This window comes from Hyaena hyaena, unplaced genomic scaffold, assembly GCF_003009895.1.
Source record: "Hyaena hyaena isolate Hyena2069 unplaced genomic scaffold, ASM300989v1 scaffold_261, whole genome shotgun sequence".
Lineage (NCBI taxonomy): Eukaryota > Metazoa > Chordata > Mammalia > Carnivora > Hyaenidae > Hyaena > Hyaena hyaena.
Genome location: NW_024080893.1, coordinates 482,596 through 508,212, shown reverse-complemented (window position 1 = coordinate 508,212; position 25,617 = coordinate 482,596). Strand labels below are relative to the sequence as shown.

The 25,617-nt window shown below is 38.3% G+C and overlaps 1 protein-coding gene across 1 annotated transcript in view; it reads left to right on the top strand.

Moving 5' to 3' along the window:
* The window catches only part of ANO4 (anoctamin 4), a 240,671-nt gene that overhangs the window by 77,811 nt on the left and 137,243 nt on the right, over window positions 1-25,617 (top strand). The window contains exons 5-7 of the mRNA XM_039245598.1: window positions 4,485-4,585; window positions 7,980-8,024; window positions 16,735-16,866. Coding sequence (XP_039101529.1) covers window positions 4,485-4,585; window positions 7,980-8,024; window positions 16,735-16,866 — 278 coding nt within the window. The remainder of the gene's footprint in view (window positions 1-4,484; window positions 4,586-7,979; window positions 8,025-16,734; window positions 16,867-25,617) is intronic.

Genomic DNA, 25,617 nt, shown 5'->3' with positions numbered 1-25,617 from the left:
AGGAAAGAAAGAAGAAGTGTTTTCTGTGAATGTTACCTATTTCTATTTCAGGTAGTTTCCATTCTACTTAATTTCTGCAGCCATTCTTCTTCTAGAGATATTTTCCCAACTCCTTTAAAGGACCATTTTTCTTCTCCCCATGGTTCTAACCTAAGGGTCAGTATATTAATGAAACAACTCTGTTTCAAAAAACCATTTTCATTTCTCTTCGTTTTGTCACTTGCACTCTTGGATTTATGTGGAAAGGAATACTTAGTAATGAGGAAAAATCTATTTAGAAACAGTAGCGTAATCATTCAGCAGTAGAGAAAAGAGTGATATATAAACCATATAATTAGCAGTAATCTATTTCATATTTATTTTTCTGGGCTGAAGTTCAGTTCCTCCTTGAAAAACTGAATGTAAGTAATAAGTGCCCCCCCAACACACACATACAACCTATGACTAAACATTCATCATTCAAGGCAATTCAGCTGACATTTTTCTCAAGATTATGAAAGTAACTTTTAATAGTCTCAAATAAAATCTCAGTTCATTTATTAGTAGCTTACTTTTGCTTTGTTTTTGTTGCTTTGTTTTCTAAAATATGGAATTCTCTTCAGATTAGTTTGTATAATTTATATAAACTAATAAGCAGATTAGTTTGTATAAACAGTTCAGAAAATATGCCTCTTCGATGCATGTACAAAGCCGTAGATTTATTTAATCCTCAGAATTTATTAGGTAAAACTGACAAGGGAGTCGAAGGATATGAGTGTCAGCTCTCTCTGGGAAAAACATTCAGTTTGGCTGTGAGTGAGTTCCTTGGCTTATATCTTTTTCCTGTTTAAGAAATGGAAGGAAAGCCTCCATTGCAAAGTTTGTGTAGGAATAAAATGAGGTAACAATGTGAAAGTGCTTTCAAAATTATTAATGTTTAGAAAACAATAATAAAGTGATGGTTTTGTAATTATTATTATTTAAGTAATAAAACTGAGGCTATTTTTATCCTGCTGAATGAATCAAAATAGCTATGCTTTTATGCAGAAAATGGTAGAGTCCTACAGTAGACTTTTAGTTGATTCCATGGGTATTCAGATAATGAACTTGGCTTTTCCACACACAGAAATGTGACATTTATTTATTTACTTACTTACTGGTTTATTTATTTATTTATAAATGATTATTTTATTTTTGAGAAAGTGTGAGCAGGGGAGTGGCAGAGAGAGGAGGACAGGATCCAAAGGGGGCTGTGCACTGACAGCAGCAAGCCTGACGCAGGGCTCAAACTCACAAACCATGAGATCATGACCTCAGCCAAAGTCAGCCACTCAATTGACTGAGCCACCCAGGGGCCCCAGAAATGTGGCATTCAAAATGTGCCCTAAGTAGAATATTTTAATTTAGTCTCCTTAATATTTTCATATATTCATGGAGTTCTACAAAATTATTTTTCTTCCACTGTATTTATTTTCTTTACGCCTAGCAATTACAATAATTTCACAAAGAGAGTGTATCTTGAGATCATTTTCTGCTGTAAATCAGAGTTTGGTTGAGTCTGAATCAGTTAGTACAATTTCACTCTGCCTTGGAAAGATGAGAGAAGAAAGAGGAAAGTGTAAAATCTTGTAGGAAGGCTAAGTGAATTTAAAGAATTCCCATTTTCAAAATTAACATTTTCTTTTTTTTTTGAAGGATTCCTTAGTTTTTATTTATTTATTTATTTATTTATTTATTTTTACAAATAGTTTATTGTCAAGTTGGTTTCCATATAACAAACACCCAGTGCTCATCCTCACAAGTGCCCTCCTCCATGCCCATCTCCCCCCTCCTCCCCACATCCATCAGTCCTCAGTTTGTTTCTCAGCATTCAAGAGTCTCTCATGGTTTGCCTCTCTCCCTTTCCCCCACCATTTCCCTCCTTCTTCTCCCCCATGGTCCTCAGTTAAGTTCCTCCTAATCCTCCTATACGTGCAAACGTGATATTTGTCCTTCTCTGTCTGACTTATTTCGCTCAGCATAACACCCTCAAGGTCCATCCATGTTGCTACACATGGCCATATTTCATTGTTTCTCATTGCCAGATAGTATTCCATGATATAGATAAACCACATCTTCTTGATCCATTCGTCTGTTGATGGACACTTAGGCTCTTTCCATGTTTTGGCTATTGTGGAGAGTGCTGCTATGAACATTGGGGTACATGTGCTCCTATGCATTTTCAAGTATGAAAGCCATAATCCCTTCCCAGACTCTGAAGTATATCTTTAATATAAACAAAAAGATCCATTTATTAGAAAATAGAGCCTATCTTCTGTTTCATAACTTGGAAAACTGTACTATAGGAAAACAAATGGCAAACTTTTCCAGTGCATAAAAATGCTCAGCTGATAAGCTGAGACCATCTCATATCTGCATCTACAGTCATGAATGGGGCAGGATTGAGTTTTTTGTGGGTGTGTGCAGTTTCTCCATGTTCTCTATGGACATGACTACCTATGAGCTCATTTATACTCCCCCTGGCTATGTAGCTGTGAGCATCCAGTCTAGAGAGGATTGGATATAATAGGTTACTAAATAGAAAACCAGTTCATGCAAAGAGATCCAGCTGCTGGTTGTTACATCTTCAGTGCATATTGGCTTGTCTGTTCCCTGGATGGGTACCTCATTTGCAGTTACCATCTATGTTTTCTCCAAGAGTCACTTCATCCTTCTTGCCTCACAGGACAAGCAACTTTCACTTGGACCAGGACTAACTGTTCCATTTCACTAACCATATTCTGAATTAGATAAGTATTGACTGTGTGATCCCTCTGGATCAGGCACTGTGCTAGGCCCAGAGGATACAACTGTGAATAACAGAAACATTTCTTGTCCTTAGAGGGCTTAACAGCCAGAGATCTCCTTATCCCAAGCTAGAATATAAAACCTCATTTCAGCTTCAATTGCTAGAAAGTTTGATTTTTCAGACCAATTTCAAAGGGTGCCCTCCATCATTGTGGACTTGGGCCCAGGCCTTCCTCCTGTTGGGAAATTCACCACCATCAGAGTTCTTGGGAACTTTGTAGTTGATATCAGTTTGGTCTTCATAATATCTTGAGGGATTCTTATAAATTAAGTACAATATTTATAAACCCAACAAGAAGACCTAATGAAAATATGAGCAATGAATTGCAACTGCACATCATCTGCAATTTAAAAATAATTCTCTGTAGCACATATTTATCCCATAAAGTTGGGCTTCTATTTGTGTCATCTGTGTAAAAGTATTGGATTGTTTATAAATACTGTTATAAGGAGAGTTTAGCCACAAAAGCCTAACATATCTGTTGACATTCTTACACTATAAAAATCTAAATGGCATGCAGTCCAGAATGAGCCTGTGTGAAAAAGATCTGGATAAGTAATAAACCATTTTGCTAATTTAAACTGGTTAGGCTCACTATTTCCTTCTACCTCCTTCCACAACCCAGCCCTGGGAGATGACTTCCAAAGGGAATTTCCTAATTGGATATATCCCTTGGCCAGAGACATAGACCCAAAACTTGTTGGGTGGTTCTAAAATGTAAAGCCTAGTTTTACTTTCCTGTCTATGTGCTGAATTGATAAAAAATCCCAAGAGGGGGCAAAAGTTTTGGGCCAAAAAACATAGTCATTTGAAATAGGCTTCCCTGATAGTGACCCAGATTCAAGACTCACATCACTGAAGACCCTCCATCTCCACCACCATCATTTTTTTATTCGCCCTGGGTGATTGAGAGCATCTCTTCTTCCCTCTGCTTTCTCTGCAACTCATCCTTAGGGTTTTTTTCTCCATGCACTAGCCGCAGTGATCTTTAAAAATTGAAATCAAAATGACTCCCCAGTGTTCCTAGAATAAAGTCCAATTGTCTTGTTGTGGCTGGTGAAGCACTGCACATGCTGGTTCCCACTCACCTTTTCAACCTCTTCTCACACTAATGTTTATGATGAATACACTCCAGCCACTCTGCTCTCCTTATTGCTCCTCAAATACAGGGCATACCAAGTGATTTCTCAGCTTAGGGCCTTTGCACCTGGAACACTTATCCCATGTTCTTACCCAGCTGGCTCCTTTGTATCTCAAATTTGCATGTCCCTTATGCAGAGGGGCCTCTTCTGGACCCCTTGCCCAAAGTAGTATGTGCCTCCCTCCCTATAATTTCTCCCATTATTTTGTAATCTTCAGACTATTCATCGCTATCTGAATTTAAGTTTTCTTTTAACTTGTTTTTGCCTATTTCTCCTTTTTTGTTTTTTGTATGTTTGTAGAATGTAGATAGCATCCATGTCTCTTTTGTTCACAGCTGGGTGTCCATTGCCTGACACATATTAGTATATTTTTTGAATGAATACATGCACACATAAGGACCCAATTTTGACTGAAAATACCCCAAATCTTAAACTCCTATTCTAAGTTCCAACTCAATTTAAACCATAGGAAATTTGAATATACTTTTCAATTTAGTTTTTTTTTTCTGTTTCAGTCCTCTCTAATAAATAGTGACATTATCTTTGTGAAGTTGCATGCCCCATGGGAAGTGCTTGGAAGATATGCAGAACAAATGAATGTAAGAATGCCTTTCAGGTAGGTGTAAATATATTTTTTCCTACTCTCTGCTGCTTCCCTGTAAAACTAATAGTGCTCTTCTCTTGAAACAAATAAAACTGAAATGCATACTGAAACACTATTAGAAAAGACCCTTAAAATGCTTCGGAAATACAGTAACTCTATATGGCTTATGATGACTTCATGGCTTTTTGTGAAAATTCCTGTCTAATTCAGTCCTTAGCAGGTAGATATGTCACTGCCTGTGAGAAATAAGTACTTTCCAAGTGACATTTTCATTTTCAAAATGCCATTTTCTGAAGCCCTGTATACTGCTGCTTTGAATGGCCAGACCCTAGGCATCAATGGTGCAGGTTCTTACTGACATTAAAATCTGCCTTTTCAAGAAATTTCATGAAAATATGATCTATTTTTTAAATAAACTATTTTTAAGTGTTAAAAAGTCAGATCATAAGTACTGTGCAAGCAGAAGCATTCATATTTATTCTAAGCGGCATAAAAATACTTTATGTGGATTGTTTATTTAAAGGATTGATTTACCTTCATCTTATAGTGAATATTTGTATTTTCCATATAAATTAAGGAAAAGTTATCTACATTTGCCAGATAAAGTTTCAAACTTGAAATTATAAATGCCAAAATATGTGGGAAGTAAATAATGGAGTCTCCTAAAGGAGTTGGAAAGATTTAGTACCAAGGGCAGTTCCAAAGGGAATAAAGAATTAAAACCTTTTGGTTCATAGTTTGCCGATAAGACCAAATCAGATGACAGAAACGAGGCAATCTGTTGCCACTTCTAAAACATACCTCTTAATGAGCTGTGGTAAATTATAGAGAGGCACAAGGGACACATTTAGAGAAGGGCAATTTCCATTCAGAGATCTATAATGTATCTTCCTGGTGCATCTTATTTTCTTTGTTTATTGACCTTTTTGTTCTAATACCAAGTCAAAATAGAGGTTGGGGTTTCTAGCATCTGTTTACCTCAAGGTAAAATTCTCATAGGAATTGAGATAAACATAGTTCTAAACTTTTGACTTATTTTTGTATTCAAAATGTGACAAAGGAAACCTGAGAACCCAAAGATTTAAAAAATATATAAAATCACTGAGAGTCATTTATCAGTTTAGTTTCCATTGAAACTTGTTACACTATCATTATAATTAAAGCCAGTTATTTATCAGTGGTATAACAATTTAATATGGTTTACTACTGTATCACATATAAAGACCAAAAGGAAAAGAAATCTAGGCTTAGGTACAGTCATATATCAGACCAACATCTTATAGCCAAAAGTCAAAAGTCTGTGTTCTGATCAAAATGAGGTGGTAAAACTTAGTGAAATTGATAGTTCCTCCCCAGTAATCTCACAAAACCTTCCATCAGAACACAGCTCACAAGGAAAGAACCCAAGCAGATGCGGAAACTTGAGCAGTGTTAATGCACAGCAAGTTCCTAGTACCTGGGAACATTTCCTATATAAAAGACCTGACTGAATCGTAGCTAACATTTCTACATGCTCATTATATAGCAGAAAAGTGCGTCCTGGAAGCAGCATTAATACTTTCCTTATGCCACATTAAGAGAATGTGATATAGGGAATAAATGAAAAATTATAATAACTATGAATAATAATCTTCTTTTTAAGTATAGGCATTCCTGCAGGACAGTGTTAGGACAAAATACTGTTAATATATAGACACTAACTAGCCTCACTAATATTGATGTGATTTTACCGAAGCATAGCTTCACTAGAGAACCTCAGGCATTTGAAATTTATGCTATTATTTTGCCCAGTGTTTCAGGCAAATAACTCTAGCCTAAGAAGATCTATGTATTTCCAAAGGAGGAATTTTCCTGCCATATCACTTCAACAAAATGTACAAACATCAGTTTGACTAAGTGTAAATGCCTCAAAGAATTGTGTGTATATTTATTATTTTCTGTAAACTGCACTTCTGAATCCTGGGTTAGTTTCCTTGGGTTTTTATTCCTACAATGTTTAAAACAAAGTTGGATAATTTTCTTAAGGGAATTTGTGAACAAAATTTGCTTCTTAAGTACTTATCCATCCATGGATGTGCTCTCTCTCTCTCTCTTTTTTAATTAATAGACTAATTTTAAGGCACTTTTATGTTTACAGAAAACTGAGCTAGTAGTACAGTGTTCTCATATTATCCCTTCTTACTCCACTTTCAGTTTGCTTATTGTTAACATTTTGCATTAGTGTGATATATTTGTTATAATTAATGGACCAGTACTGATAAATTACTATTATCTGAAGTCCATAGTTTACTTTAGGGTTCATTCTTTGGGTTGTATAGTTCCATGGGTTTTGAAAAATCCATAGTGACATGTATCCACCATTATGGTATCACACAGAATAGCTTTACTCCCCTAAAAATCCTTTTTACTCCATCTGTTCATCCCTTCTACCCCAGTACAAACCCCTAGCAGCCACTGATCTTACTGTGTCTATTCCAGTAGTTTTGCCTACTAAAAACATGACTATGTTTATAAGTTTTCATAGATAGGCAAAGTTGTATATAAACTTCTCATTTTCCATAGTGAGATTGCTTAGTTACAGTTTAGAATATATATAAACCACATCAGTTTCATTACTACTCCATTGGTTGAAACCCAAAGTATGAAAAAGCTGATTGCATTTTTATAAATCATCTAATCCATATGCTCTCCATTCAGATTACACCCAGAATTTTAATCTGGAATGCTTTAAAAAAATTACGGATATATAGAAATATGACACACCCTTACTAAGTCTGACATTTTAAAGATTTTTTTTTTTCCAAGATCCCTTGTTTTATCTCTTTAATTCACCTTCAGTCAGGGCCAGTGGTTAGACAGTATTCCCTAGTGTGGTTATTTGATGCCAATTAGTATTCTTCCCATACATGTTGTAAAATACGTACTTTTTTATATTACCCTGATTGTATCAAATGGGAGAAGTCTTCTGTAAACTTCAAAAGCCATATAAGTATTAGTTAATATAATAGTATGCCCATTAAATTGTGCATGTTTCCAGCAGGCTGCCAATTCGTTTCTTCATTCCTAAGAAAAAAAAAAAGAAAAAGCTGACCTTGGCTAAATTCATATGAATACTAATTGTTCCAAATCATCACTCTGTACAGGCTTTGTAGGCAAAGAGCAACCATAAAAAATTATGATAATGAGAGGAAGAAATGCCAATGGAAAATATTTCATAAGATTTCATGACTCAAAAATGCATGCCCTATGTTCCTACTACATTTCTCACTGTTAATCTCTTTTTAGTTTTTTCTTCTTCACCTCTTACAGGCTTCTATCTTCAATCTCCTTTCCTTCCTTGCTAGTTCAAACTGTAACTGACGATGGGTTTTCTTCTCGACTGGCTTCATTTTTGCTGTTCTTCCAGGAGAAAAATCTATTACCTGCCCCGCCGGTACAAGTTCATGAGCAGGTTAGTAGCATGCTCTGTCATGATGTGTTTGATCTGTTGGCCTGTTTGTTCCAACAATGACAAGGAATACAGGCTGGAAAAGATGGGCCTTTGTCACATGGCAAAACTGGCTGCCATGCACATTCCAAAAATAGCTATTTCAGGTTAGCCTAAAAGATAAAAGCAAAGATAGAAATGCTCTTCTCAGAATCTTTCCTGTAACTTCTCTACACTTAGGAGGACAGAATTTGTCTGCAGATGTGTTGGAGATAGTTGTTGTTTTTAGCCCATTCTATTAGATCAGTTACCAAAAATCCCAGCTGTTGAGTGCATCTTTGATCTGACTGTTATTATTTTTCCACAAAAATCCCACCCTCCACTATAAGTGACTTGAAATCTTGAAATGCAGACAATCAGCCTCTCAAAAAGCTGATAGCTGTTCAGCCTCGCATTGGTGGGGCCCTCCTATGTTAGTAATACTTTGTTAATGAAATATGCAGATGTATTACCTTACTCAGAAGCCCTTTCTACTTTCCTTTTTTCTTTACCCTCCCTCCACCCACCCAAAATTCTAGCGGCTAAAGATTGCCTTCAGTGTACTATGTACCCTTCCAAAGTTTGTTTCTCATTGTTTTTTTGAGAAGCCATGGAGAAAGGGAGGGGGAGGGTCGATGGAGTCCTTTATTTCAATACTGTTCTGATCATTAGAAATCTACTTTCAAAATTTTAATTAGTCTTATGTGACCATTCACCCTGAGCTGAGCTAATTGTTAAACTTGGAGACCATTGTATTTCTCTGAAAATCCTATTGTTCAGTTCTATGAGAGTTAAGATTCAAGTTTACTCTGTTTATGTGCTATCCAGAATAATTATAAGAGTAATTGATATATTTTAGTGGGTTTACTCAAATGCATGTGCACTCAACAAAGCACGATATAAGAATTGACATCCAGAAACAAAGATGTGGTTTCCAAAAAATGTCCCTGCACAGTATCTTTACTAGCAGTTCTACTTTCCTTAGCAGTAGTGATAGCTTTTGGATTCACCATGATTTAAAAAATTTTAAATGTTTATTCATTTTTGAGAGATAAGGAGAGACATAGCATGAGTGGCGTAGGGGCAGAGAGAGGGAGACACAGAATCTGAAGCAGGCTCCAGGCTGTGAGCTGCCAGCACAGAACCCGATGCGGGGCTTAAACCCACAAACTGTGAGATCATGACCTGAACTGAAGTCAGACACCTAACCAACTGAGGCACCTAGGGGCCCCAGATTTACCATGATTTAGATTAGTTCCTTGTCCTGTAATGACCTTCTTAAAACTCTGATGGTAGCATATTAGCCTATATCACTAGTTCTCAAACTTTAACCAGCAAACCTGGAGAGTTTATTAAAACACAAGACTGCTGGGCCTGTGCTGTAATCTATGATGTAGGTGTCCATCTCTCCACCTGGATGGTATGTGAAGGCAAGGATGGCTTGTCCAATTCTATATTTCCAGTACCTAGCACATAGTAGGTGCAGTGAATGGGCAAATGAATTTCTTTACACATGTGGGAGGATTTGGGCAAGGGAAAAGGACGTCATACAAAAATGCATAGGAAAACCAGGTCTGCCAAAAGTATCAGAGACAAACTTGGAACTAAAACATTTACTCACACTGCGGGGGAAGGGTGGGCAATGAGGGCTTAAAAGAAAAAGATGATAAAAGGAACCATATATCTCAAGGTTGGATTAGATATCAAATGTCATCAAGTCCAACCACTCAACAGATATTTGAACTTCTGCTATACAGTCAACCAGCCCATGTTTGGACATCTGTGGAGCTAGAGAATTTCTGAATACAGCTGTGGGCACCTGACTATTAAAAAGTTCTTCCTTAAAATAAGTCATAATCTCTCTCTCTATCTTTATCTCTTTAGTTCTTACTTGAAAAAAAAAACATTCATATTATAGTTCTGCTCCCTGGATAAACAAACAAAAAAATAATCTACAGAGCAGAAAGCCAAAGTGTATGAGAAAAAGTTGTGAAATTATAAACAAAAGTACTTAGCAAGTATTTGGAAATTGAGGGAGAGAAAGAGGTTTCCATACCTAAAGCGTTGGGAAAATGTTGGAGGTAAAAGAAGAATGAAAATCTAAAAGAGGTACAGGTGAGAAAGATGTTGATTTTTGTTTTATAATTCTGTAGTATAACTCACAGTAGGTCTTTGACACACAGATGTCTTGAAGACCTCTGAAAATGATGGCAAAGCAGTTGAAGCTAGAGGTAAAGCTAGAGAATCTAATTTTGGAGTCAGAAGTATAGAAGTCATGGCTTAAGCCAAGGGAGTGAATGGAATCTCCCAGGGAAGGAGGCAAAGTACAAAAATAGTTCCAGTGGCAATTCCTTAGAAAATCTGTGTTAAGGAGGCAGGAAGAGAGGGAAAAAGGATGAAAAAGAACAATTTAAGAAGGAGGAGACCCAAGAGAGGAGAGTGTCAAAGGTACCAGGAATGAGTTCCCATTAGAATGGGTGTTTTTCAACTTATGATGAAGGCTGAGACATGAGAATCGATTTTGAATATTTAGAAGTTAGGGGTGCCTGGGTGGATCAGTCAGTTAAGCATCCGACTTTGGCTCAGGTCATGATCTCACAGTTCATTAGATCGAGCCCCACATCAGGCACTGTACTGACAGCTCGGAGCCTTGAGCCCACTTCAGATTCTGTGTCTTCTTCTCTCTCTGCACCTCCCCTGCTCACATTCTGTGTCTGTCTCTCAAAAATAAATAAACATTAAAAAAATTTAGAAGTGAGTGATAATTCCATGATAGCATTCTCCATAAGAAGTGGTTCTCAAACTTAAGTGGACATCAAGATTATCTTCAAGGTTTTTTAGAATTCAGATTATTTGGCCCATCTACAGAGTTTCTGAGGTGAGGTGCAATAATTTGAACTTCTATCAAGATCCCAAGTGATGTTAATGTGGCTGTTCTAGGAGTATATTTTGAGAATCATGACCCCATAGAGGAGGGTAATGGAAACGAAATTGCAGCTGGTGGAAAATGGACAAGCCCCTGATAAATCAGGGGCAGTGAGGATTCACTACTACTTTGATAAATTTTGAGATAGAAGAAAAGAGAGGGGGTTGGCTTGAGAACAGTAGCCAAGAGGAAGGAAGCAGAAGAGATTGTGACAGGTGACCAATGACAAATTCTCCATTCATATAGGGGAGAGGTTTTGAGTGAGTAAGGGTTTGGGAAATCCTTGTTTCATGAACTGAAAGAACAACTTACTAAATAGCAATCTTTAGCCTGAAAAAGTCAATGTTACCTCAAGTGCATGAATCATAATAATAGTAGAATTTGGGCATTGGAAGTTCCTGGAAGACTCAGACAAAAGAAAGGGAACCCTAACTGGTACTATGACACACTGATTCAGAATGCCTCTTAAGATCAGCTTCATTGCTTACCACATCCCTATAGTGGTATACCTTAGTGAAGCCCAGTATCTGGTGTAATTTTTGTTTGGGGCGCTTGGGTGGCTCAGTTGGTCATGCATCTGACTTCAGCTCAGGTCATGATCTCACAGTTCATGGGTTCAAGCCTCGCACTGGGCTCTGTGCTGACAGCTCAAAGTTTGGAGCCTTTTCTGGATTCTGTGTTTCCCTCTCTCTTTGCCCCTCCACTGCTCGCACTCTGTCTCTCTCAAAAATAAATAAGCACTAAAAACATTTTAAATGCAGTTTGTTAGAAATGTTGGTATCTATTTTAACTCTTATGGAGAGAGTCTCTGATATGCCAGCTTGAAGGGTGTGTCTAACATTTTGCTATCCTGATTGTACAGGATAATGTTTAATAAAACATTGACTATAATATTCTAAAATTCTCATGTCATAGTAGATATGGATATTTAATTTAGCTTTTAGTTTTGTACACATAAATGGTATTTAATTTCATTACATCATGAAAGAATCCCTGAAATACACTTATCTCCTTTAATGGTAACAGAAATATTATAAAGTTTCTGAGCAGGCAGAGAAATAAAGCATCTTTTCACAAATATCTTTATGCTTAAAAGTCGCCTGACTTCTATAAAGCACACTCATGTAGTTCAGACATATATTCTTGAGGTAAATGCTATTTTCATCATGTACTTGGCCTGTTAAATGCTCCTTTGACTCTTTGGCCAGACTTCCAGGCGTTATAAATTGCCTATCCAATAAAGAAAGGAAATTTATCATCTATCTTCTGCCTGTTTTTTTGTCTTCACCAAATAATGCAAATATAGTCTGTAGAAAATGTGATCACAAAGGAACAAATTTGATTATTGTAGGTGGCTTGTTGCTGAAGTCTCATTACTACTCATTCCTTTTCCATCCCCTTCCCCCTCCCCCACACACACACCTGCCTGATATTATCCTTTGCAATCCTTTGACAGAGTGCTGCCCCTACTACATTATACATTCAGTGCGGTTGTAATCTTATCAGTTGAATACAGGCAAATACAAAATGACTTGTATTTTCCATCCTTGTTTTTAAAAATTAATATATGTAAATTTTCCATAGCCTTTAGACTCTTCTATAAGATATTTAGGTTGTGCCCCAGTTAGTAGCCTTGTGACCTAAAAGAATTCTAACTCCAATCCAAGGAGAGGCTATAAATACAGGAGACTTGGCTCTCAGAAGAGGAAAAAGAAATCCAAGGCTCCTGTTGTCTGTTACCAGTCCAGAAGGGCTTCATTTATTGCACCATAGGGCTCTGTGTGGTACCTCCATTATTTAAAAAAAAAAAAAATTATCTGTAGGTTCCCTCTAGATATGTCATTCCCGAAAATGTAATCTGTTTGATGTGTGATGCTATTATAATATTCTGGTCTAGGGGAAAGCAAGTGTCTCTGAAGTAGCCTATTTCATTTAATTTAGCCTAATTAAGTTGTCATTAGTACAGGCTCCCTCCTGGGTTGTTAGTGGCTCAAGGGAAATGCCTTTATCTTCTTTGGGGTATACCCACAGCATCCAGGTGGGGGCACTGCACACAGTAAGTAATTTATGAAGACCTACTGATAGGTTAGTATGTGGGGAGTGAAGTCCATTGGCCTGTGGCCTTTTCTGTAATTATCCCCACTCCTAAGGTAGGTAGGATAGTCTCCCCTTTACATCTGAGGGAACCAAGGGCCAAAGAGGTTTAAGCAGAACCTTTGCAAAGCACATTTCCAAGGCACAACTTGGGAAGGCACAGCACATCAGAGACGGCAGTCCCTCCCCAGTTGCTTGTGTTGTGCTGCCAGCTCTTTCCAGCTACTCAGGACCTGACCTGCCATGAACCAGAATCTGGGCAAGGGAAGGAGGGACCTTGAACTTCCTGTAATATCGACTTTCTGTAAAATACCCATCTTTTGGTTTAGATATTAACTTGACAAATTTAGACCAGAAATGCCCAAGTGGATGATCAATTCATTGTTTCTATTGATTTGACTATGTAGAGGCTTCCTGCACTCCCTGGCTCCTGGCCCTCTTCATCCTCAAAGATAGCAATGGCCTGTTGAGGCCTCATGCTTTGAATCTCTCTGACCACTCCCTTTCTTCTGACTCATCTTTGCTATCCCTAGCTGGAGAAAGTTTTCCTTTTAAATGGTTCATATGACTAGGTTGGGTCCACCCGAGTAAACCAGGATGCTCTCCTTCCTAAAGATTTCTTAATCCTGATTAAATCTACAAAGTCCCTTTTGCCATGTCACATAACATATTCACAGTTTCCAGTGATTAGGCTGTATACATCTTTCAGGAGCCATTCTGCCAACCAGAAGAGCACCTCTGACCACATTTGATTTGTTTCTATCATTTCCAAGTATATAACATGGACCAGTGTATGTGATGGAAGCTATCCAGTCCATGCTTTGTTCTCCTGCTTCTGCTCAGGCTACCCCAGTGAGGACGGATTCATATGTCCCTGCCCCAGTCAGTGTTTCAAGTGTTTTGTTTTTAAGATATCTTTTGAATATCTTTCTTCCATCCTAATGTTTTTAAAGCACAGTTCCTCTGCTTTTGATCACTTTTATATTAGCCTCCATGGTCCTCAAGAAGTTATTAATAACACTGTATTTGCCTGGCAGCCTTTCCAAAGCATTTCATGACACCATCTTTTGTAAGCTTCCTAACAGCTCTGCAAGGTTGTAAGATGGTAATCATGATGATTATTCCATTTTAAAACCCTTAAAAAGGTGAGTGATTTGTGGAAGTCACACAGATGATAAGTAACAGAGCCAGGATTTAGGCACCCCAATTACACATCCTAGCTTCTTTTGGGAGCTTCCCTTCTCTTCCTTCTGCCTCTTCTGGCCCTTCCTCATTTTTCAATGAATCATTTTCATTACCCCGTTCTACTCTGTCTCCACCATTTCTACATTTCATTTAAATTGTGCTACAAGCTGTTGCCAAAAGCTGCCATTTCATTCCCATAGAGTATTTATGCCTGATTTTTCACAGCTTTATTTGTTTTTATCCATGCTGAGCACTGTACCCAGCTGGATTTAATTCATAGTTGTTGCACGCAGAGCACAGATTCTGTAAGAATGTGAACTTTGCAAAGTGTAATCCGATTAGTGCTGCAGACTAGAGATGTGTGGGAGGTAAAAGCTCTATTATGAAAATCCTCTGGGCCAATGCCCTCTTTCTCAAATGAGTTTAAAGGCAATCAGATGAAATAAAGCCAAGAGTTATGGGGAAGGCCACCAGCTTAGCCTAGGAAGTATAACTTATGAGTCCATTTAAGGACTAAATCATTGAACTTGGACAAGCTGTAGATACTGGTGAAGCACAATCAACTTTCAATTGAAAATAAAGAAATCTTAAGAGGCAAGCTGGTTGTTCAAATTCATATTTTGTGGGGTAAAAAGATTGTAATAAGAGCCAGTACTTAGTTTACACCAGACACTCTTCTGGAGACCTTATGTACATATTGATTAGTTAATCACCGTAACTCTATGAATGGAGTATCATTATACTTTATAGATAAGGAAATTAAGGCACAGCAAAGTTAAATAATTAGCAGTGGCCAAGGTCACACTGCTAATATTTACAGAGCCAGGATTTGAATCTAGGCATTTAAACCCCATGTTCTCAATTACTGTGTCATACTGCCTCTCTGATAAGCATCATGTCACTATGCTTCAAGTATCCTTAAAGAGATGGTGAGGGAGGAGAGGACGAGGAGGAGGAAGGATAGAGGAGATGGGAACTTTCCCCTCCTTGGGGCCTTGAACTCTTCCACTGTACTGTTCTTTTCTGGATACATGACCTTCAGTAGAATCTTGATTTCTGTGTGTACGTATGGATGGTAGATATGAGTTGTCTTTGAGAGGAAGGGCCTAGAGAAGCTGTGAGATCCTTTCTGTTTTGAACTTTGAAGGGTTCTGAAGAAAGGCCAGCTACTACTGGGCACAGGGCACTCACTAGTGGTGAGGCTGGAACCCTGCTGAGAATAAAAGAAGTGGCAAAAGAATTAACCATTATTTTTCATCTTGGAGCAGACTGACTACATAAAAAGTCATTCCTTCACCTGGGAGTTTTATTTAAAAGGATAAATTGCCATGTAAATAGTTTTATAACTGGAAAAAAAATCCTGCCCCAATTCCATGTGCTTTTCATATCTAGACTGAGAAGGCATTTAGTTATTTTCCTCTGTAGAGCAGTCTATCCTTCCATAGCCCTCAAGTGAGGATTTCTAGTATCAATTACTTTGGTGGGGTGATCCCTAAAATCAAGAGTCCAAAACCTGCATTCTGTTCCTGGCTTTCCTCATGGGCTGGGTAATTTGAGCTGGATACTTACCCACCATCTCTTTCGGATGTGTGAGATGAGTATGGTACCTGTTCATTCTACCTCATGGAGATGCTACTTGATAAGTGCTTTTGGAAAATACTTTATTCAGTGGTATAGATATGCCAGGTAGCAAAGTTGTTTTAAAGTGTGCTGCGGATTTTGCTCCTTCTAGTGGTTTTCTGTGGATGATTGACACTTTGATCACTTGGAAGCCAGAAGTCAGAGGGAATGGGGAGGGGGCCAAGGGAAATCTATGGCTTGTAGACCACACTTAATGACACTGTTGTTTTCTCTCACTTGGTATCATTGTGCACTCTGACCAGAATGGCACATGTGTTGTCATGTCCCAGTATCTTGAGAGCCATGGAGTCAATCTGAAGGACAGAAATGAAAACTGAACAGCCTGCTGTCTGATGAGAGGCAGCTCAGAGGTGGTGTGAGAGGCAGGAAGCAAATCTTGACATCATGCTGTCTGTACACAGTCAATCCATTGGGATGTGCTGTCAGCTTCCCTGCCAAAATTAACTACATCTTGACCACTTCCTTAACCAAGAAAACGTTCCAAATACAAAATAAGTTTCTAGAACCTACAGAATATAAGAAGCTAAGGTCTCTGCTGCTTTGCTTAAGGGGCTATCCGCTTCCTTCCCAGAGCCTTCAGTCTTGGTCATTTATTGGCATGTGGGTAGACGTTTAACTCTCGGCTACTATTTCATAGATAATGACACTGAGGCCCCTTGGTGAGATATTAAAAAAAAAAAAAAACAACGCTGGAGTTGAGGCTTTCTTCTGTCTATAAACTGGGGGTATCATGAGTGCAGTGAGAGTGCCTGGGTTGTGTGGTGTCATACTTACAGCTCTGTGGAGACTTCCATCCTGTGTTTTGGGACAATGCTGACATGCTGTATTGGTCTTGCCTTTCATGTACAGGATCGATAAACAAATAAGCAGGTTTCGGAGATGGTTACCTAAGAAGCCCATGAGGCTGGACAAGGAGACACTGCCAGACCTGGAGGAGAATGACTGCTACACTGCCCCTTTCAGCCAGCAAAGGATCCACCAGTGAGTGTTTCACGTGAAAGCCTTTGTCTTACTAAGGACATGCAGCTGTGGTAGAGCCTTCTCCTGCACGCCTTTGAGTCCTTGGCATGAGGAAGGAACAGCTTAGTGCCCTTCTTCCCTGAAAGTCCTGTGAGTGTTCATATCCTTTTGTATTAGGGTAAGCTAACTGTTCTAACAAACAAGCTCCATATCTCAGCAGCTTGATACAACAGAACATGCATTATTCATATGTGTTTGGGTGAACAACCTTCTCCTTGGTGATTCAGAGACCCAGACTCCTTCTGTTTTATGGCTTTGCCAGTCCCCATTGCTCAGAGCCCTTGAAGGCTCTTCAACATCTAAACAGCAGACAGGGAAATTTGTCTATCCTCGCCCTGTTGAAGAGGGGTGGTTTGTTTGTTTTAATCAATCTCCAGTCACTTCTCAGTTCCTTTTTCTGCAGCAACCCACCAAGTTGCCCCAGGAAAAGCCATATGCCTTAGCAGCCCATTTGCTGGCTCATTTGTCAGACAATCTCCAAACAGTAATTTGTTACTTTTTCTATGTGGGGAGAAAATGTTGGCTAAGTAATTAAGCCTTTGAGGAATTGCAAAAGTGATAGGGAGTTGACTGTGAAACATCTGAGATGGCAAGAAATCAGGGTGGCAGGGTCAGTGGTAGGAGAGAAAACACGCCAAAGACTATAAGCAACTAGGCAGAAACAGCCTCTCAGAAGGCAAATAGTTAAGTTGGGCATAGCCTTGTTCTCAGCCAGACTTTAGGAATTCCTGGCTCTCCTGGCTCTAGCCACAGAGACAGCCTCAGTAAAAATGACTTACCCAAGGGGAGGGGAAGGATGACATATTTAAAAAAAAAAAAATAGGTTGCAGGTACCTGGGTAGCTCAATCAGTTGAGTGCCCAACTCTTGATGTTGGCTCAGGTCATGATCCCATAGTTTGTGGGATTGAGCCCTGTGTCAGGTACTTTCAGAGCCTCTTGGGATTCTCTCTCTCTCAAAAAAAAAAAATATAGGTTGCTAACTTTGAGAAAAAAATAAACCAAATGGCAGTTGTCAAGTTGCAGAGAATGTACAATCAGGGGCGTGTTTCAGCAAAGAAAATCAGTTAATGTCTTTGGACTTCAAGAGGGTAAGGAGAACAGAAAAAGAGTAGGTGTTCTGCATCAAAATATGTAATGCATAATACAAAAGAAGCAACTTTCTAAGCCTCTGAAATAGCCAAACTCTGGATCCCCACAAGTCAAAGTGATGCCAACCCAGGCACATTATGTGAACATTTAAAAGAGTCATTGAAGAAGATATAAAACTCACAACCTGGCCTCAGATTCCTAGTTAAATGCTCCACAGGAAATAGGAAATGAAAAGGATTTCACATTAACTCAAAGATTAAGACATATGGGTGTTTTTAAAGAGCAAAAGACAGATGAAAGCTGATGTGTTCCTGCTCTTAATTTAAGCCTTTTCTATCCCTATTCTGTTCATCTTGAAGTTTCTTAGACAAAGGTTGTATGTTTTAAATTCTTCTGGAGTAGAGTCTGATTTATATGTAGAGTTTTCCGTTTGTTTCTCACCTGCCTACCAGAGTATCCAGCACAGTGCAGGAGCATCTCATGATTTTTGGATGGATAGGTGGGTGAACGGATAAGTACGTGGCTAGATGAGTGGAACAATCAATGAAATACAGGGTATGTGCCTGGAATTGTGCTTTACTTTTAAAGGGATATAGTTAAATAGAAAAGGAAGGTTTCCTCCAGTATGCATCTTCATGCTGGTTACATTTCCTGATGTTCTTTCTTGCTTTAGAACAAATTTTTAGCAGGGTTCTCAAAGTCAGAAGTACCTGGGCACCCATCAGGATCTCTAGGGAATAGAACCAAGAATCATATCTTTAAAAGTATTTTAAAGTATATGATAAATGAGGGACAATAGCCTGTGGGATCACAGAGGTATTTAGCCATCTCTATCTCAAATTTGAGAGGCCTTTTTTTTTATATGTTTGGGCATCATTTAGTTGTTGTTTCATTTAGCTGTCACTGATTTGATGTCTACTTCTTGCCAGGCACTGCCCAGGTTCAGAGGATATAAAGATAAATAATACAGTCTTTACTCCTGCCTAGTAAAGATAGAAGACCATCTTTCATAGTTGTAAACAGTATTATGGTTGTGCCTTAAAAGAAAGAGTGCTCCATGGTATATTTATACAATGGAATACTACATGGCAATGAGAAAGAATGAAATCTGGCCATATGTAGCAACATGGATGGAACTTGAGAGTGTTATGCTAAGCAAAATAAGTCAGGCAGAGAAGGACAAATACCATTTGTTTGCACATACAGGTGGATTAGAAGGAAGTTAATGGAGGATGATGTGGGAGAAGAAGGGGAAAAATAGTTGGGGAGAGGGAGGGAGGCAAACCGTGAGAGACTCTTGAATGCTGAGAACAAACTGAGGGCTGATGGGTGTGGGGGAATGGCGAAGGGGGATGATGGGCATGGAGAAGGGCACTTGTTGGGATGAGCACTGGGTGTTATATGTAAACCAATTTGATAATAAACTATTTAAGGAAAAAAAAAAGAAAGAGTGCTCCATACTCCAAATTAGGATGGAGGTTCTAAGAAATAAGTTTCGAACACACAAAATAATACTTAAGATGTGTCTTGAAGGATAACACATCCAGGTAGGTAAGTGAGGAGTGGAGGGTGGAAGCATATCTCAAGAGGAAATAATGTATGTACAAAAGTAAACAGACATGAAACAGAATGGGGTTTTGAAGAACTACAGGCAGTTTTCTGTGAATGGACATAGGGTGTGAGAAAACTGGTGTCACTGTTTGAAAAAAGAGAGTGATCAGTGGATGATGAGCTTTCAAGATAGGAGAAGCAAGAAAGAAAAAGCAGAGGGACTGCTGGAATGAAGGAAACATCAGTGGATGATGAGCTTTCAAGATAGGAGAAGCAAGAAAGAAAAAGCAGAGGGACTGCTGGAATGAAGGAAACATATGAGCCAGGCCTCACTTGGGCCAATAGGATAGTTCCATTATGCAGTTCCATTATGCAGTTCCATTATGCAGTTGGGAGATGAAGGATTAAACAAGGGTCTATGAACATCAAGGGCACTAAGGGATTTCTTTCTTTTTGAGAATTGTCATGCCACATAGACAATGTCCCTTTAATGAATGTGTAAAAGTAAGACTTGAGCACTGGCTATCAAGTTAAAAGTGACTGGTTATATAGACACTCAGGTGGCTCATTCGGTTAAGTGTCTGACTTTAGGTCAAGTCATGATCTCACGGTTTGTGGGTTCGAGCCCTGCATCGGGCTCTGTGCTGACAGTGCAGACCTTGAATTTGCTTGGAATTCTCTCTCTCTCTCTCTCTGTTCCTCCCCCAACTTGTGCATTCTCATTCTCTTATTCTTTCTCCCTCTCTTAAAATAAATAAACTTTAAGAAAATGAAATGATTGGTATAATCAGAAAAAAAATCCCCAAAGATACTTTCCTAAGGTGACCTTAATGGGTTTAAAATAACCAGAAGTACCTGGCAAATGAGCTATAGGGGTTATAATATGATTTTTTGGTTTTCCAAATGTACTCCAAAAACCCATGTGGCTTCTTGGTTTTGCAGAATGTTTAATATTGTGTTTGTTTAGGAATAAGAGAGAATAATAGATATTTGTGTGTGTGTTTGTGTGTGTATGCATGTGCATGCATGAATGTAGTGGAAAAAGGGAGAAAAAATTAAGAGTTTAATAAATAATGGTCAATGTGGGAAAGATACCTTAAAAATACTTTGCACTCATGATAAAACCCAGACTCCTAGGTTGGCTCACTAACTCCTGCTTCCATTCCCCTCTTGAGCACTTCAGCCACAATGCACTGCTCTCACCTCCTTAACTCATGATGATCTCTTGTCTTCTTTTGCACATGATCTTCCCTCTGCTTGGTGTACCCTTTCCCTTAGGCTCCCTTCTTTCAGGTTTCATCAAAGATGTTTCTTTCAGGAAACCTTCCAAGATTTCCCACCTCCACCCCCAATTCTGAGTGAGGTGCATTCATCTATATCTGATATTTATTTTTTCTATCTTTGCTCTTAATATAGTATCATATAGACTGTAACGTCCTTGAAAGGCTATGTCTGTGTCATCTTTTTTTTGAATCTCATAGCTTGTGCTTAATAATGATTTGCTAAATGAGTAGTGAGTAGATAAAGATGAAAATAGAACAATTATGTGAGCAAAGAATATAGATGGTATATATAGATGATTAGCTCACTGCACACTCATCTCAAACCAAATTAAGAACATTCTGTGCTCTAGTGTGGTCCACTTTCATTGTCCCCAGTCCAGTATATGGCACTAATATTTGTGCAGTTGCTGAAATAAGAGTCAGGAAGCTATTCTAATCCTCTTCTTCACTTACACTTCCCACATCCACTCCATCTCCAAGGGCTGATGATTGTACAATTTAAGTGTCTCTGTAATCTAACAAATTTTCTCTATCTCCATCATCATTATGTCACTTTTAAACCTAGAAACAGTATAACAGATCTCCCTGGTTCTATCCTTGCCCACCTTCAATCCATTTTCCCAAGCGCAAACAGAAGGATGTTTTTGAATTACACATCTAATCATGTCACTTGACCCTGTTTAAAAATCTCAGAATGTATACCAGAATTACTGAGGTGATCTACACGGCCTTGAATGGGCTGGCTATGTGACCAGTTCCTCTCCAACCTTATCTCCCTTCACTATTTTCCACCCCAATTCCCTTTTTCTTTTTGAACATTTAAAATTTATTACAAATGCAATAGGTTAAACTCTCATACAAAGTACAACTTACAATTAAAAATTTAATGTGACTAAAACTTTTGAACACTATAAATACTTTGAAGAGTAGACAAAATAGCTATAATTACAATGTTTGCTAAATTTTATACCAAAATATTTGGTATACTTTATACCAAAACTATTAAAAATTATAGATGCTATTATTTCTTTATTATTTTGATAAATATTCTTAAATACCTGTGTAGGGTTACAATAAAACCTGTTTTAATTTAACTTAAAATTATAGTAAAGTTTATCTTGTCATCATCCCAGTATTACAAGGTCTTTGGTTCCAAAAACAATCCCCCCAAATAAAACAACCCCAGTATCTTCTCACACCACTTTGGTTCTAGGACCTGAATTATCAACAGGCTAATTTCTGACATGTAAATGGGACTGACTGCTTGTCCTAAATTGATTTGAACCAAAGCTACTGATCATTTGGCAAAGTCCCTTATGAAACTATACTCTGTTATATTAGTGGCATGATTTGAATTTCCCACAGGTTTAGATATTTGCAATTATGATCCCGACACATACAGCCTCTCTCAGTTCTTTGGATGCACTCTCTCTCAGGGCGTTTGCACACAGTGTTTTCTCTCTCAGAATTCTTTTCCCATGTCTTTCCTTTTCCCCTAGTTTACTCTTATTAAACCTTCAGAACCTAACTCCAGAACTCTTCCCAGGGAAGCTCTCGTCTCTCCTTCCAAAGACCAGGTCTCCTTGCTATATTCTCTTTTAGTCACATGTTTCCTATGTAGCACTTTTCTTATGTGAAATTCTATAACTGTGTAATTATTTGGGTAAAATATGATTAATACCTCTCCAGGAAAACTGAACTGCATAGAGGCATACGCTATGTCTGGTTTTGCTCATAATTATATCTATAATACCTAACATAATGCCTAGCATACCATAGATGCTCAGTATTTGTCCACTAAATGAATGGAGTAAGAGTGAAAGTAATAAGGACAACATGGGATAATGTAATCATGAATATTTATACTCTGAACTACCTTGTACAAAAAATTAAAGTTAGAATAAATTCAAAACCAAATAGCCTCGCATCCTATTTGAACATCTGTCAATGTTTGAGAAGCAATAAAAGCAAGTCTGTGAGTATAGATGTTTATAAGAGACATATGATGCCATCATTCATTTTATATGGAATCACCAAAAGTGACCTACACATAGGAAAACTCTTAACTAGATGCCAGACACTATTTTAAGAACCTTAATCCTTATAACAACCCTATGAGAGAGGAGGTATTATTACCACCATTTTATAGATGAGGAAAGTAAAGCACCAGCAAGTTAAGGAATCTGTAGTAGGTCATATAGGTAGACTAGTCCACCCACTGAAACAACCCCCAAGTATCACTGCTTTAACACTATAGAAGTTTAGGGGCGCCTGGGTGGCTTAGTCAGTTAAGCGTCCGGCTTTCACTTAGGTCATGATCTCGCGGTTCGTGGGTTCGAGCCCCGCGTCGGGCTCTGTGCTGACTGCCAGCTCAGAGCCTGGAGCCTNTTCTTACAGTCAATGAAAATAGAATGTCTTTTTAATTATTTAGATCTTTAATTTCCTACAGCAATGTTGTAGTTTTCACTGTACAAGTTTTCTAGTATTTTTGGAAATTGTTGCATATACATATGCACTTTTATATTATGATAATATTGACCTCAGAGAATGAGTTACAAAGTATTTACTCCTCTTAATTTTTTAGAATCATATATCAGGGGCGCCTGGGTGGCTTAGTCGGTTAAGCGTCCGGCTTTCGCTTAGGTCATGATCTCGTGGTTTGTGGGTTCGAGCCCCGCGTCGGGCTCTGTGCTGACTGCCAGCTCAGAGCCTGGAGCCTGTTTCAGTCTGTGACTCCCTCTCTCTCTGACCCTCCCCTGCTCATGCTGTGTCTCTCTCCTCTCCTAAAAATAAAAAAAATTAAAAAAAATTAAAAAAAAAAACACTATAGAAGTTTATATGTTATTCACATCATTGTCAAGTATGTGTTACCATGAAGAAGAAAGTGCAATGTCTCTGTTCCATGCAGTCATTCAAGTACCCAGCCTGCTTCTTTCTAGTAATTGCCATTCCCTGGATTCCTTGCATCTGGTGAGATGAGTAACTCTGTAGGAAGTTTTTATGGGCCAGGCTTAAAAGTGATGTACAGCACTTATACCCACATTTCATGGGCCAGAGTTCAGTCTTGTGTGTTATAGGATTGTTACTAGATCACTGGCCTTTGTCCTTTTGACGCTAGCAGCCACTCCCTCCCCCCCCTTAGTTCTGATAATCAAAAATGTCTCCAGACATTGCCAAATTTTCCTTGCCTGTGGGAGGGGTAGGGGTAGAGGATGGGCTCAAAATCACACCACTCTCTCCACTTGAGAACTGTTGCTCTACTGTCTTTTATTACGTGACAGCCTTCAGGCAGGACCACCCACTCTCTGAGATCAATTAAACTCTAGTTGAGTCTGATAATTATGATAGACAAATCTATTTAAGATTTCTTTTTTTCCTTGTCACCTCCTTGCCTGTGAATGTTGGCTTAAGTATCATTGTCCTTCATTTTTACAATGGCATTACCAGTAATATCCTTGAGGCATTTACTTCTTAAGGCTGGTACTCATAATAAAGGTTTTTGCTGGTAGACTGAGAAAAGAAAATGTAGAAAAGATTCATGCCATTTTTTATAATAGATACATAATGTATTCTTCCAAGAAATAGATCAATTCTGAATTGCCTTTCAGGAAAAAGTTTGTGCTAGATATACACAGAAAAAGATATTTCTCCCTGTAATTTTATTCCTGTTATCATTAATTTCTTTATTTTTATGAAACCCTGTGAAAGATGAGGTGAAATTAAATATTGACCATTTCCTAATAGAATATTCTGAATATTCTATTGAATAAATAGGCCAAGACCCTTGCTCTCCTGGAACTTAGCTTGTATCTGGGGCTAACTGGCAACAAATCATAAACTGGTGGTTCTCAGTAGGGGCATGATTTGGCAAGATCTGGAAACAGTTTTGGCTGTCACAAGTGGAAGTGGAGAGTGCCACTGGTATCTAGGAGATGGAGGGCAGGGATGCCTCTAAACATCCCTCAGTGCACAGGTGGCCCCCAAAACAAGAAGGTCTCTAGCCACATATGTTAGTAGTGCTGAGGTAAACATTTAAAAAAATCAATTGTAAAACATGTTAGAATGTGATAAATACTATGGAAAAAGAAAAAGAAGAGTAGGGGTTAGGGAATGAAGAACAGTGGCAATGGGGAGGTGGGTCCAGGTTAAATTTTCAAAAGACAGTGTTTATATTCTTCAGGAGGCCTCATAGAAGGTGTGATTAGAAAAGACTTGAAGGATACCCAAAGGATATAAAAATAAAGATTTGAAGGGACACATGAAGTCAGTGTTTATAGCAGCATTATCAACAAAAGCCAAACTATGGAAAGAGCCCAAATGTTTATCAACTGATGAATGGATAAAGAAGATGTGATACACACACACACACACACACACACACACACACACACACACACACAATGGAATATTACTCAACCATCAAAAAGAATGAAATCTTGCCATTTGCAATGATGTGGATGGAGCTAGAATGTACTATGCTAAATGAAATATGTCAATCAGAACAGATGAAAATATTGGAAGTTGGGGGGAAGAAGAGACAGGGAAATAAACCACAAGAGAGACTCTTAATGATAGAGAACAAACTATGGGTTGATGGAGGGAGGTGGGTGGAAGATGGTCTAGAGGAGTGGTGGGTACTAAGGGAGGTACTTGTCATGATGAGCACTGGGTGTTGTATGTAATTGATGAATCACTAAATTTTACTCCTAAAACCAATACTGCACTGTATGTTAAATAAATTTTAAATAAAAATGGGAAAGAAAGACCTGAAGGAGATAAAAGAGGAGT